The sequence below is a fragment of the Notolabrus celidotus genome, chromosome 13 (assembly GCF_009762535.1).
Source record: "Notolabrus celidotus isolate fNotCel1 chromosome 13, fNotCel1.pri, whole genome shotgun sequence".
Lineage (NCBI taxonomy): Eukaryota > Metazoa > Chordata > Actinopteri > Labriformes > Labridae > Notolabrus > Notolabrus celidotus.
This window is the reverse complement of record NC_048284.1, coordinates 11603448-11619260: the sequence shown is the minus strand read 5'-3', so window position 1 is coordinate 11619260 and position 15813 is coordinate 11603448. Positions and strand designations below refer to the sequence as shown.

Here is a 15813-nt window from a genome sequence, read left to right as displayed (position 1 = left end):
TCCGTTTCAAATCTGAGCAGGGTGACTGCACTCGATGTTTAATGTCTAAATACACAAAGCATTTAAGGCAAAATGCATTCCCTGTTTCCACTTTCCTGCCTATTTATTCTGCACCTTACCTGAATAAAGGCAGGCCTTTATCTTTACTTCTTATATTTTTTGATAACTGTGTTGCTCTATCATCCTTGTTTTAACTGTATATCTATCTCCTTATGGACACTGATTTTTTTCGACACTAAAGCTAAAAATCGAAATGTACCTGCATATACTCACAATAAAAGTGTATTCTGATGTCATCTTAACCATTATCCTCCTCATTTATCATCATCAGCTGCTGCATTTTTATCTTTTTCCTGATTTTTTTTGAAAATCTTTCTTGGCCACGTCCTTAGCATCCCCACTGTCATCACCATACATATCATTGTCATCAGCTTCTTCATCACAAGCATCTCTGCACTTGACATGTCTGTCATTTAATCATCAAAACCACATCATCATCTTCATCGCCTCCGCCATCATCCTATGGATCATACTTATCATCACTGTCAAATGAGCACCCTTGACATTACCATCAACAGGACCTTCATCATCTACTCTGACCTCACTTTTACCATCATCATCATCATCACTGTCATAAGCACCATCATCTTCAGCATGCATTCTGTAGGCAGTGGTGGACAAAGTAACAGCTTCATTACTTTAGTCAAAGTATAGATACTCCAGGTCAAATACAAGTGAACTTTGCTCTGTCAGCTTATTACTTGAGTTAAAGTACTGGAGTACTTTCTTTCAAAAATACTTAAGTATTCAAAGTACTTCTTAAAAAATCTCAAAATGTTGTATTTTTACAATGCATGAGTGCAGTCAAGAATTCATAGGAGTACATTCTGTTACATTCTGTTTATTTAGAAACCATTTCTTGAAATCTTAAAAACAATTTGTACTCATTTGTAATGTAAACTAAATCATTATAGTAAGTTTGAAACCTTGACATTAAAGCTACTGTAAGGAGTGTTTTGACTGAAATTAACAGCGATACCTCTCTATGACCTGACAATGCAAATTGGACCATGAGCAAAAAGATTGAGGTTGGGGTCACTTTCTGCTCTGCATATAGAGAGATTGCTAAAAAGCAAACATGAAAATTTGAATTATACAGGTATAGGACAAAATCAAAAAGATATGAGACATATCACTTTGACAACAGGGGGCGCCAAATTGGATACCAACAGAAAGTTCTTCACAGGATGTTACAATGCTACAATGTCATTTAGCAGACGCAAAAAAAAAAACTATACCATGGAATAAAAACAGAAACTAAGTTACTCCAAGCACAGACAACTTAGTTTGAAATGTTCATCTGGAATGAAACAAATGTTACGTAGCTCAACACACTTTCTCAGGTTGGACAGTGAATTTTTGTATGTTTGGGCAGAGTGGGAAACAGGGAGAACATTTCAAACAATACATATCATTCTTCATTTCAAAAACCTCTAACATGGCCTGAAGATATGGCCATGGGTGGAGAATTATAGCCATCATTACCACCTCTAAATGAACTGTGAGATCTGATCTGAGTGAAATTTGCTCAGTGCTTGCTCCACAAATTCATGAGCTGACTTCAAAGCTAAAGTAGTGAGTAACTAGAGCATTGATAAAAATGTGGAGTCAAAAGTTCGAAAAATAATACTCAAGTAAAGTACAGATACTCAAAAAATGTACTTAAGTACTGTACTCAAGAATAAAGAATAAATCATTTAATATTGTTCACTTTTTTCAACATTTTTATTGCAACAAAAACTTCTGCTCAAGAGCTGAAAATGCATGTGAAGCATCCTATTCCTCCTTTAAGACTCCTTCATTTTAACCCGGCTCGGGTCGGCCCCTTTCAAAGGCGCAGAATAGGCCTGCCTTGATCTGCGTCAATTGTCATCCCGGGGCTCAGGGGCACTTCGCCGGCCAGTATAGCGGGCGAAGTCAGGGCTAATCCCTGCAGAAGGAGAGAATCACGGGAGAGGAGAAAAGCAACAATAACCAAGTCAAGCGTATAAAATGAAAGCGAAATCTCTATTATCAGTGGCCGCGATTCCCAGCACAGTGGTGAAAATCAGGGTTAGTTTGTGATTCGAGTCAGACGCGGAGGGAAGAATATGGGGGTCCCCGCGGGCTGGGAGACTCACACGACGAAAAGGGCAATATTCTGCAGAAAAGACGAAGAAGAAAGCCCCTCTCCCATCCCGACATAACCATTAAATGCAGTCTGACTTTATGTTGTATAGAGAGGGGCGAACAAGAAAGGAGGCACAGTTCTCCGATGAAAGAATGAGGTTTTTGGCGGATTAGGGACGGCCCGAAGGATGAAGAATAACTTCTGCATAACTTTACAGCTATTTTCTCTCCCCACGCCAAGAGCCAAGTTTAAGGCTGAAGCGTCTGAGTTAACCCCTTTGTGAGGGTCCGGTCACAGACTTGGCTCAGGGAGGGACAGGACTCAGTGCACAGTGTCAAGGAGATTATTTTAGGTGACATTATAGGTGCAGGAATGAAACTGTGACTCTGTGATTCGGATTCAAAATATCATGTTAATATCTAATATTGTTATTTAATACACTAAAAAGAACATCTAAAAACCTTCAAATTTGAAGTTGACTTAATTTGAGATTAGTTGCGATCAATTGTAATCATTCAAAACAAATTTTAAAACACATTCAAGTCAAATTAACTTGTACTTGCAATCATTTGTTTTCTAACCTTGTCTTGAGGTGTTTAGTCAACACAGTCTTTCTCTTTCATTCAGGGCCAAATCAGGATACAAACCAAAGACCCTCTAGCTGTGAGGGGACAACAGTAACCTGCTCTGTAGCCACTTATGTAATATAACCATGTGTTTATATTTGAGACAACTTTATTATGGGTTCTGCTGACTCATTTGTAATGTAAACTGAATCATTATAGTAAGTTTGAACCCTTGACATTAAAGCTCCTGTAAGTAGTTTTTGACTGAAATTAACAGCAATACCTCTCTATGACCTGACAATGCAAATTGGACCATGAGCACAAAGATTGAGGTTGGGGTCACTTTCTGCTCTGCATACAGAGAGATTGCTAAAAAAGCAAACATGAAAATTTGAATTATACAGGTATAGGACAAAATCAAAAAGATATGAGACGTATCACTTTGACGACAGGGGGCGCCAAATTGGATACCAACAGAAAGTTCTTCACAGGATGTAACAATGTTACAATGTCATTTAGCAGACGCTTTTATCCAAAGCGACGTACATACGAGAACAAGAAAAACACAAGCAAAGATCTAGACAAGAGGAAACAAGATCAGTACGGGTAACAAAGAGATTCAAGTCCATTTGGGTGCAGGTACTGCCAAGCAGTGTAAAGGCAATGCACAGAAGTAAATAAGGATTTTTTTTTTTTTTTGTAAAATAAGGAACATCTACAATGAAGCAACCAAACCATTTAAGACTTTCCGTTATCATCATCAACAATTAACATCACCAAAATAATGACCAAAGTACCAAGTGCTGGGTCACTCAAGAGCTGAACACAGATTCCCAGAGTAGAGCAGGACAGTGCGAGTCAATTGTAGCTGGACGACATGGTCTGCCACTTGGGACAACAGTGGTTTAAGATTGCTTTAAGATTGAGTTACGTCAACATTTACACATACTTTTAGTTAGGCTGACAATCAATCTTAATTTACCATGAGTAGTTGTTTTTACAGTGTAGGATGAAATCTTTGCTTTGTGGTACTTTAATTCAAATTAAATAACCTATAACCTACAACTTTTATAGAGTATTTCTGTTTTAGGCATCATTTTACTTCTATTCTATTTAAAATACAATAATGTTCTTTTCGCTCCACTACATTGGATCATTTTTTTTCTCTACAAATAACAAGAAGCAGACACAATCGATAACTTATAGGTAACAATTTTACATGGTACACAGGATGTCCAGAGTATTGGCAGCAAAGACAGCCCTGTCTCTTTTTGCTGTTTTGACAGCGAAAGACAGACAGTTCGTCATAAAGGGACAGACAAAAGAGAAAATAATACACCAGGAAAAAATGTTATTTATGCAATATGTTATTGTTTTCCTCCTTCTATCTTGTAGTTTCAGGACCCTTCAGGTTTGGATTGTGTCCCTGTGGAAAGGGTCCGAGCCCTATGTTGGGGACCACTGGACTAAATAAAACACTGTTGTATTTCCAGGCCAGCTACAAGGAGAAATAAGACTATACAACTGGATCCTTATAACAAATGTTGCACCTATTAGGCTAGCTTATTCATAAATATCACCCTTAAGGACACCCTTTCCGGCTAAAGAAATACTTAATACTAGTTTTTGCTTCCGTAACAGCCTAAAAGGTATGTTTAAAGTTTAAGAGCCTAAAGCTCACATCTGTGGTCTTTCCACTTCAAATGTATCAATACTGTTTTTTTTTATCTTTACCTTTTACTGGCCAGTGTCTCCATTGCATGTTTTTGCAGTAAATCAAGAGGAGCTTCTTGGAGTGAGCCTGCCTTCACTACTGAAGGGCTCTCATCATCATCACTATCATCTAATTTATGGACATAATTAGTGATTTTGTCCTCTTCTCTATCTATGCTAATGAAGGCATTTTCTGTCACGTGACAATAACGATCACCCTCTGCAGAAAAAATGCTCCGATTTTACTTCTCTGCAGATGAGCAGACGTCCAAAACTCAGTGTCATCAGTGTGGACAGTAATTCACTTATATACACTACCAGTCAAAAGCTTGGAAACACCTTCTCATTCAAGGGTTTGTATTTATTGTAATTATTTGAAACACTGTAGATTAATACTAAAGACATCAAAACTATGAAAGAACATATATGGAATTATTTAATTAACAAAAAAGTGTTAAACAAACCAGAATATGTTTTATATTTTAGATTCTGTAAAGTAGCCCCCTTTTTCCTTCATGACAGCTTTGCACACTCTTGGTATTCTCTCAGTCTGCTTCATGAAGTGGTCTCCTGGAATGGTTTCTAATTAACATGAGCCTTGTTAAGAGTTCATTTGTAGAATGACTTGCCTTCTTAATGTGTTAGAGACCATCAGTTGTGTTGTTCAGAGGTAGGGTTAGTACACAATGGATAGCCCTATTTGACTACTGTTGTAATCCGTATTATGGAAAAAACTGATTATTTGATGTCTTCAGTATTAAAATATAATGTCTAAAATAATTAAAATAAATCAGAAACATTGCATGAGAAGGTGTGTCCAAACCTTTGACCAGTAGTGTATATCAAGCCTTAAAAGTGAGACACCATTCTCAGTTCTAATTATCAGACGAGATGTTCATTGATAACAACAGAGGTTGGGTTAGTACACAATGGATAGCCCTATTTGACTACTGTTGTAATCCGTATTATGGCAAAACCAGATTATTTCATAGTTTTGATGTCTTCAGTATTAATCTACAATGTTGAAAATACTTAAATAAATAAAAAACATTGAGTGAGAAGGTGTGCCCACACCTTTGACTGGTAGTGTACGTCTTATAATAATACAAAATATATAATAACAATATAATATTGATATATTTGACGTTCTTGTGAAACATTATAAAAGTTAAAGTGTGACCACGTGCATGCATAACATCACAAACAGATAAAAAAACAAAACACACACACACACACACACACACACACACACACACACACACACACAGGATCTTGCAGGGTTTCGGTAATCATGTCTTTTTGAGTGGCACACTAGAGAATCACAGAGGAATGGGGAACATCTGAACAATTAGATGAACTCTGGTCAGGAGAAGAAGAGTTAATGAGCTGCCGCTGCCACGTGCAGAGAGAGGAAACACCAGAGGCCAGAGTCCATATTTACCGCTGGAGTAGCGCGCGGGCATCAGAATAGGCCTCTAATGCCGCGCGCGCTCTCTCCCCTCTTATTTTCATTAGGCGCTGATGACTGCGGAATTGATACGGCCTGCGAGTTATCAAGAGCCACTAATTTCACATTAACGACCATTGACTGCGCTTGCTTGATTCGAGGGGGTTTTGGACAATTATCACAATCAGAACTGGAGCCCAAATCGTTTACCTTGACTCCGTAATTATTCGCTCCGAGCCGCGCGCACATTGCTAAATTGTATGGTGTCAAAAACCCGTAAATAATGAGGAGACCAAGAGGAGAGGCTATCCCTTCAAAACATGCACGGGCAGGCACATGCAAGCGCGCACAACTCCCCTACTTACACAAACTATGAGCAGATTGACTTACACTGTGATAGATAGATAGATAGATAGATAGATAGACAGACAGACAGACAGACAGACAGACAGACAGACAGATAGATATCAGTCCTTTTCTTATTATTATTACAGTTTTTCTCGATTGTTTACACACATTTTCTGAAAGCATGCCTCATACTCTCAGACCTACGCACACAAATCGAAGAACATACACACAATGGGCAAAAACACTCAATTCTCCTGCAAAATGAAACTTTACATTCAAAACAATGTTATTATTTCTCAAAATGGTATTTTGTTTTCAAATGACCCACACAAACCACCATAGACATTTATAAGAACCAGGTGAACACTGATGTGCTCAATGTAAAACACTATGATGAATGGAAAACACTTCTTCTCCATTCATCATAATGATTTAGGCCTTATTTTTGTTCAGTGGTACACCTATACTTTATATTCAAAACACACAAATACACAGTAACAAATATATTTCAATCCCCCCCCAAAAAACAGTGTACACAGTGTACATCCTAACCAACACAAAGTTGCACATACAGTGGTCTACATGCAAAACATCAGAAGAATTTACTGTGTACAGGTATAGTAAAAAAAACAAAACTATGCTGCATCCGCTCTTCTGTTTCAGTCTGGCCACAGCACCTCATCCACATCACAAGCGATGTTTTCCCGGGCCAAGCAGTGGGGGGAAATAAAGCTCTGATTGCTATGTGTAAATCTGTGTGACAGGTGTTTGCCCATGTGATGAGTCAGTGCGCATAGTAGCGCAATTAACTTTAGATTTTGAATGACAGTGTGTTCCTTGTGAACACTAGAGATTTTCTTCATGGAAATTGTGCCAAATGCAGAGAATTGTGTGTAGTGTTTTAAAAAAAAAGTGTGTTTGAGAGCTGCAATTTGAGTATAAAGCAGGAATTGTGCTTGTAGTTTAGCAGAATTGGTTCAGGGGGTTGGTGCATGGGTTACATGTTGTGGTCATTGTGTCTCAAGTACCAGTATTTGTGTGTAAACAAATGAGAAAAACTGTAATATAGTAGTGCTTGTGCAGTGGATTAGTAGTGGACTAGTAGTGTTTGCAAAAAGGGGAATAAACATTATAGTTAGCTTGTGGTTAATCACAATGAAGTCAAATAAATGTGACACAATAAAGATAATTATAAAGCTTCTAAATTAATTAGTCTTTTATAAATTTCATTTTATTCTATTTTTAAGTAGTAGAAGTAGGCTATAAACATGAAATATCATATTCTTCACAGACACCTTCAAATTCCACTTCTTCTTTCTTTTAAAACATGAATTATTCTTATTGAAGAAGGTATTGAATGAGAAGTGGCAGAGATGCTGCTCTGTCTCGTGAGTGAGGAGTTCTCGCGATATTTCAGGCTGCTGTCACATGATCAAGTTCGGAGCTAACCAGGAAGTCATGAGTTGTTTGGGCTGAAAGAAGAGTACTTGATGCATTAATTCTCCTTTCGAGGATGTCTCCTTTTAAAAATAGCTCGTTTTGGGTTTTGTTTGCGTTAAATATTTATTCTCTTGTGTCTAGCGATGAAGTAAACGGCAGCATTTCAGTTTCAGCGGATGAACTAAAGGAAAGCTCTATTTTGAATCCTGCCTCTGGAGCTGTTGCGGCTAACTCTCCTATCTTTAAGCCTGCTGACGGCTCCGGGTTCACCATCAACCTGCTGTCTTCTTTCCCTGAAGACCTGGAGATCAGTGACTACTGCAGCGACATGCTCCACATATTCGGAGAGAGATACGTCTCCTATGTGAACTGCCTGGTACCTGCAGCCCGGCCGGTGAAGGTTTGCGAGAACTGCTACTCCAGCTATCGCAGACTCAATGAAATTTACTTCAACATCTCAGAGCAGGTACCTGCATGAATATCAGAATGTGTCTGTGTTTGAGTGTGGACTGTGGGCAGGCTGCTTCAGTAAAGAGGACAGGCCGCAGCTGTCTCATGATCACGAGTCTTGTGCTTATGACCATTTTTAGGAAGTGTAACTCATCATGACTCTGTCTGTACCAAGCTGCCCTGTTAGAGATGACCGTCTACCACTGACTTTGTGCAATATAGTCAAGTGCAATACACAAGTGCAATAATAACATAAACTGTGCAATAATAAGACTGGGGAAAAAAATCACTCTCAAGTGTGAACTTTGCTGCTCTGTGATTTGTTTGTATGTTGTTGTTGTTTTTTTGGCACCTAATGAGGACTGCACCTTTACATTTCGTTGTACTTGTTGCAATGACAATAAAGGCAGTCTATTCTATTCTATTCTATTTTATTTTACCACATGTGCAGAGGAATAACATGCTGAATTGTACCTGTGTGTCCTCAGATAGGTCCTGGTAATGAGAGCTGCAGGGACAGCCTGCTGCGCAGTGATCGTCTGATGCTGGTCTATGTGCTTTACAGCAACCTGGAGGATCTGTGGGGAAAATCAAACTGTAAAAGTAAGTTATAAGCAGCAGGGAGATAAGACTCTTAAGAGTTTTCCATTTATGACCACAGAACAATCAGAATAGATGCTGAGTGTATTTGTGTAAACTGGAATTTATAGGTACAGGTAAGGTGTCAGCCGTCAGGGTCAGATGGAGGCAGCATTCAGAGTTATCTCTATAGAATGCTTTAACTAACATGCCAGGACTTACATTTTCCTCATCAATGTGTATAACAAACATAAGTCATAGCAGCTTCTACCTGTTTTTAAATTTTAATTCCATCAATTAGGCAGCTCTGTACACAGTTTTCTGCCTGTATGAGAACATGTGTTTCATGTCTATGAAGTTTGACACAACTAATTATCTCCAAAAACAACATATTTCTTATATATATTGTCTGAAACTGTTAGAACATAGTGGAAAATGCTTGAAAAATTCCCTGAGCCTGAAATAATTTTACCAGAAAGTATGTTTTATAAAAACCCCAACATCAAATACAACATATCTGGTTTCATTTCAGATAAGAAAAGTACATATAACAAATCCTCACATCCAAAAAAGGTGGAAACATGGCACCTTTAACAAATAATTTAACATCCCAGTCGTGCAGTTTGATTTCCTGTAAATCAACTAATTCTGTAATCTTATTATGTTATTGCGTTAGCTCCAGTATGATTTCCATCCACCTTTTCACTGAAATGTGATGCTTATGAGCTCATGAAACATTTCTGCTTTTTAAAACAGGTGGTTCAGTTCTTGTATGAGTTAAAGACAGGTGATTCAAAAAGTTATCATATAATACTGACATGCCTGGTTCCATTTGATGACTGTATCATGGAATGAAAAGACTAGAGCTCATGGTTGTTTTTATTTCCCTTCCTGCAGATTGCATCACTGAAGAATTGGACAGTCTGACCAATGACACGCTTTACTTCATGAACGTCCTCAACCAGACGCTCTCCTGCTTTGAGAAGTATTCACCGGTACGCCCGAAATGAATCTGAGATGTTTCTACATCCATTTGAAGTCTACATTGAGAGGCTCAATTTGACGTCTGTTTTCTCTCACAGGGGAACCACACAGAGCTGTGCACTATCTGTAAGATCCCGTACAGCCATCTGAATGAGCTGTACACCGGGATGGACAAGAATCAGACCTTGTGTATCGACATAGAGGATGCGGTATGTTTTTTAGGAGCAGAGAATTATAAAAAATCCTCTTAAAGCTAGGGTTGGTAGTCACGGAAAACTAGCATGAATTTGAATGTAGCATTTCCTCAGGACTTTGTCTAACCCCTCCCCCCTCCCTCGGAGCTCCTCCAAAATGACGCTCCCACTCACATGCACGAGCGCCACTGATTCGTGACAATATGATTGTGACTGATTCAAAACCGGTCCTCAGCACATCGTTTGTTTTGCACAACGTCAACTCATGTCTCACTCAGCGGTAAGAAAACACCAAAACATTATCATATTGAAAGGTAAAAACACAAACAAACATGGATTGTACCCTCAGCAGGCGGCAGGACGATATGATTGGTTTCATAATTTGGCTCCTGATGGCAGGGATTGGTTGGTGTTTTCCCAGGTTTACTCCTGCTGTAGATAGCAGCTTTTTTTCACTCTTTTTTTTAAGAACACATTATGTATTGATTGCCATTGGGATATAAAGATCATTTTAACCAGTATAACAAAAAATTTATCTAAATCTGACTACCAACCCCAGCTTTACAGAAGGGAAGAAGTCCTTCCCAGAATCTGTGCCAAGAGTCAAAATTCATGAAGATTAGTGGTTCTAAAAACAAAACAAAACACAGAAGGTGCTCCGTTTTTTAAGTAATAGATCTAGCAGAACTGTAGTGCCTTGTGTTATATGCATAAATATATTAAATAGACAAACACTATTTATGTTCCCCCACAGAAAAATCACTCTTAGTATGGTGCTCTATAGATGAAGACTGTACGGTGTTGGAAAAATCTTATATAACTCATAGTTTTCTTTTACAAACACATTTATTATATTTCATTAATTATCAAACATAGAAAAAACATTGAATGAAAATCTGGCCGCTCTTACTGATTTGTTACGTGTTATTTTTTTTATTACTTTTTTGTTTTTTCATGTATTGTTTTGTTTTTTGAGAGGCATTCAGACCACTTTATACGATGGAATAATGGTGTAAATTGTGATTATCTACATGAAAGGATTATTGATCAGACCACTATTTATTTTAAATACAGCAGATGATAAGTCCATTAAAATTTGTAACCTTTATTGTAAAGGGCTTAAATTCTCCAATCAAGAGGAAAAGAGTTTATACAAAAAAACTAAAAACAGACATTATTTACTTACAGTAATCTCGCTATACAGCGAACATAAAAAATTGAAAAGAGAATGGATAGGCCAAGTTTATGCATCATCTTTTAGTTCCAAAGCGAGAGGAACAGCTATTTTGATAAATGAAAATGTCCCATTTCTGGCAACAAAAACTGTATTTGACCCATCAGGTAGGTTTGTTTTGGTAAAGGGGAAAATGTACTCAGAAAACTGGACCTTGATGAATATTTATGCATCTAATTTTGATGATCCCCTGCTTATCCAAGATGTATTCTTTAGGATAACTCAAGCATCTGGATGGCTTCTGGAGGGAGGGGATTTTAATTTTTGTTTGGAAACAGTTCTTGATAGATCATCTGACAAACCTTCCCCTCTTACCAGAGCAGCCAAATCCACTATTTCATTCATGAAGGAATTTAATTTGACTGATACCTGGAGACAGAGGCACCCACAGGACAGGGACTATTCATTTTACTGATTTGATTATTGGTCTGACAGGAAGTTTCTTTTAAGTAAATATTTTAGCCTATAAATTATATATCTCTGAAAAGAGAGCTTTGAGAAAACAAACTAGATATACTATGAAGCTAATAATGAGATGTGAGCTTGGATCAGTGTGATCAGAAATGCAGGTTAAAGTGTGTTTTTGGATTATTCTCCTGAACTCTCTCCCTGTCAGTAAGAACTCGAAGATGCAACAAATATCTCTGAATGAACTCAGTATTTGGGAAAGAGTTGAATTAATGGAAACCCTGTCTTATAATTGGGGTCAGCAGAAGTTTATGTTGCGTTCGTCTCTTTGCCTGCAGATGAACATGACCCGCAGACTGTGGAGTAAGAACTTCAATTGTTCGTTCCCCCGGTTGGAGACGGGGCCTGTCATCGCCGTGTCCAGCTTCATGCTCTTTCTGCCTATCATCTTCTACTTGAGCAGCTTCCTTCACTCTGAACAAAAGAAACGCAAGCTCATACACCGTGAGTAACCAGCTTAATTCGCCTATTGTCACTCACGCAGATTTTTTGACGGGGTTTGTGGGTCTTTGTGAAGGGGGACAGGGGGCTTGACTGACTGTGATATGTGGAATGGAGGAAAGGGGGCTCAGGGTTGTTCTAAAGCGTGGTGGGGTTGCCTTCTGAAAACCTCTGGATCATTGAGAATGTGGAGGATTTGTTTTTTTGTGTGTGTCAGGGTGTGATGGTCGGCTTTGGTTTGGCTGCTGGGTGAATTGGGGGTGGGGCAATTGGCTTCTGATGGTCAAGGACAAATTGAGCCTTGTGCAGGAACAACTCATACCAGGAACTACTCATTCCAACAGATTTGTGGTACCAGATTAAAGTTCCAGGTATTGGGATTTATAGAATACAGCTTAGTTGACTTGAGGATTTAAAATGCAGAATCTGAAGTGTTAATATGAGTTTGCAGTTTCGATATGTCACAGAAGGAAGTAAAGAAAGAGTCATACTTGAAAAGAAAAAATGTGAGGATTTCCATACTAATGATCCTACTTCACACAGCCGTCATTATTCTCTGTTCATTTTGTGCGAATTAAAAAACTATTAAACATAAACACGTGCCTGACTAAGTAACCTTTTTAAATGTCCCCACTGAGCTCTGCTCACTCTAACACAAATTAAAAGTTACACGGACACTTTACTGGGAAAGTTTAGCTAAGAGTAAAAGAGTTCAAAACACTTCTAAGAGCATCAAATCCCAGACCTGCAGCAGGGCTGAGCTGCTGCTTCCCGAGCTCAGGACTTCTGATAACTTGTACGTCAGCCTTGGGATGGTGTTCTTCTGTGAACAAAAACAATGCACAACCTCACTCCGGACTACTTCCTACAGGTTATGGTTCTTTACAACAATAATTTACTTTCCTTCGTTGTTATCATCGAACATCTCGTCTGATAAAAAGAACTGAGAATGGTGTCTCACTTTTAAGGCTTGATATACACTACTGGTCAAAAGTTTGGACACACCTTCTCATGCAATGTTTTTGATTTGTTTTAATTATTTTAGCAATGTATTTTAATACTGAAGACATCAAAACTATGAAATAATCTGTTTTTTCCATAATACGGATTACAACAGTAGTCAAATAGGGCTATCCATTGTGTACTAACCCTACCTCTGAACAACACAACTGATGGTCTCAAACACATTAAGAAGGCAAGTCATTCTACAAATGAACTCTTAACATGGTTCATGTTAATTAGAGACCATTCCAGGAGACCACTTCATGAAGCAGACTGAGAGAATACCAAGAGTGTGCAAGGCTGTCATGAAGGAAAAAGGGGGCTACTTTACAGAATCCAAAATATAAAACATATTCTGGTTTGTTGAACACTTTTTTGGTCATTACATAATTCCACATATGTTCTTTCATAGTTTGATTGTCTTCAGTATTAATCTACAGTGTTTCAAATAATTACAATAAATACAAACCCTTGAATGAGAAGGTGTTTCCAAAATTTTGACTGGTCTTGTAAGTCTGTCTTTTTTTGTTATGGCTGAAAGAGAAGTCCAGAGACGGCCTGAAACTACAGAGCAGTGTAACATAAGTAAACAAAAACCCCTTGGTTGGACCTGACCTTGCAGCATCCCCCTCTTTTTTGTCATCCAACTTAATCTCAGACCAGTTGCATTTTATTTTACAATACCCTCTCCGTTAATGATAGGTTGTAGACCGCTGTGTAATGTTAATTTTAGTATTTTTGTTGTTTGGTTATCCCTTCCATGGCTTTAAATTTATAAATAAATATTTTTTATACACTTTTTTGTACAGCCACTTAAAGATCTCCAGTGTTAAACTTTTCTTTTCTGAATTAGTGAATCAAACATAGCAGAACTGAAAATGACACAGAACAGCACGCCTTGTTCTGCGTCTAGCGGGAGTTATTCGTGCCAATAGTCAAGTCTCGTAACACCTAGCTGTGATCAGCTGTTGTAGTTGGACTTCAGTGTGCATCATGAAAAATAATGTTATGTCTGTGTCTTTGCAGCCAAACGGGCCAAGTCGTACACCAACATAAACATCCAGGACAAACAGAACTGACGTGGAGACAGCTGATGACTGGGAAAGAGGGTGTCCATCTTGGAGAAGAAATGACTCCTGAGCGTTTGGTGCCTGAGGTTCAACTGACTTTGATAAACATGAAGGAATGAACTGCAGCTTTTCCTGTTAGTTTTTTCAGGATGCTGTGATACCAGTCAGTATTAAGAGGACTACACGGATCTATATGAATGAAAGTGAAATTAGAATGCTCCAGGCATGAACTATTTCACACTCATATCCCGAAAACCTTCCTCTACTAGTGCAATAAATAAATGTTTGAACACAGATTTTCTGAGATTTTTAACACAAACAAAAATAGAAAAATACAGAAATGATTCCTAGACTGTTTGAGTCTGCTTCTTATTTACATTATTTAATAACAGCTTTATTTTCTGACATTGGATCTCAACAAGCCAGGACTAAAATGATCTTATTTTTTAAATTACTGATCAGATATTTGTTCATGTTTCTTCTTGGTTCGCTCACACAGTCCCCACACAGATCCTGGTCTCTCCTGCCTTTCTTCATAAACAATCTTCATCCTGCAGTGTGAGTGACACAGTGGTCAAGAGAATGAGTGGGTGTGTGTGTTTGTGTGTGTGTGTGTTCGTGTTCTATCTATGGGTTGAGAAATGTTTTTTTCCTGTCTCTAATGTACGAATGTCCCGAAAAAAGCTGCAAAAAGGAACCACTTGATGTCCATTAGTGGTGACATGCATCTGCTGTAAGAAGAAGGGGGGGATGGGAGTGGGGGTGGAGTTAATAAAAACATAACACACACACTGTAAGAGCACTCCAAAGTAGCTCACTGTGATGTTACCTGTTATTCAATATATCCTGTGGTTGCATTAAGCTTTGAATGTGCTTTGTTGTGGTCTTCCTCTGATGTTTAACTTAATTTGTTAAGGGTTTCTGACCGCTCATCTTGCTGATGTCTCCTCTTTTATGGGTAATGAAGTGATGAATAAGCCTAACAGAAATGCATTTGCTGTAAAGACATTTTAAAACCAACTGATTTCATAAATAAAGATGTATGTGTCGTTATTGAACCAACTTTTGCTGATTGTCATTTCCTCTTCTATTGACTGGAAGACTCCTTTGTTCACAGTTCCCATTCATTCATTTATATGTCACTCATTTAAATGTACACATCATTCAGTTATGATTGAAGTATCCATTTTGATTGATGAATGAGGGCTTCATTGTCACAATGTTGTCATACACACTGTTGTGTTAAACCTGTTTCTTCACACAGGAATGGCCCTTGTTCTCAGGTTACGTGGCCTTGTGTTGATCTTGCAACAAGGTTTTTCCCTCCGTCATTAGCAGCTAATCTAAAAGTGGGATAAAGATACTTGGCCGAATAATCGCAGCAACACATCCGTTAAACTCCTTTGGCTTTTTGGTCTTGTGGAGCGCAGCCACTGCTGGCCATCAGCGGCTTTAAGAGCATTACGGAAATGCCGAGTCATATGATCCGGTTGCGGCCAGCAGCAGAGCCGCTAAAAACACGGCCTTTTGTCATCCGCGCCCCCGCGCACTGAAGGGTGTTGAGCGGCTCGTGCGCTCAAGAATGACAGCTTTGATTCCCGTTAAGCCTCGTTGCTTTTCTGAGGCGCACACCGGGTCTTTAAGCGGGGCTGAAAGTCAGAGGAAAAGCTCCAAGAGAAGTGGACCCGAGGCCGCCACGTGAACCAG

The 15813-nt window shown here is 38.6% G+C and overlaps 1 protein-coding gene across 1 annotated transcript; it reads left to right on the top strand.

Annotated features, from left to right (window-relative positions):
• The first annotated feature begins 7664 nt into the window (after positions 1-7664).
• On the top strand, positions 7665-15168 carry ostm1 (osteoclastogenesis associated transmembrane protein 1). The gene is made up of 6 exons (XM_034699815.1): positions 7665-8150; positions 8623-8737; positions 9611-9708; positions 9796-9906; positions 11872-12037; positions 14063-15168. The coding sequence occupies exons 1-6, from the start codon at positions 7758-7760 to the stop codon at positions 14113-14115; spliced, it is 936 nt and encodes a 311-aa protein (XP_034555706.1). The 5' UTR covers positions 7665-7757; the 3' UTR covers positions 14116-15168.
• Positions 15169-15813: the final 645 nt, after the last annotated feature.

Bases quoted from the DNA above. Each gene is read 5' to 3' on its own strand.
- ostm1 (XM_034699815.1), top strand. From the start codon at position 7,758: ATGTCTCCTTTTAAAAATAGCTCGTTTTGGGTTTTGTTTGCGTTAAAT. The intron at 8,151-8,622 runs GTACCTGCATGA...GTGTGTCCTCAG, and splicing joins ACTTCAACATCTCAGAGCAG to ATAGGTCCTGGTAATGAGAG. The intron at 12,038-14,062 runs GTGAGTAACCAG...GTGTCTTTGCAG, and splicing joins GAAACGCAAGCTCATACACC to CCAAACGGGCCAAGTCGTAC.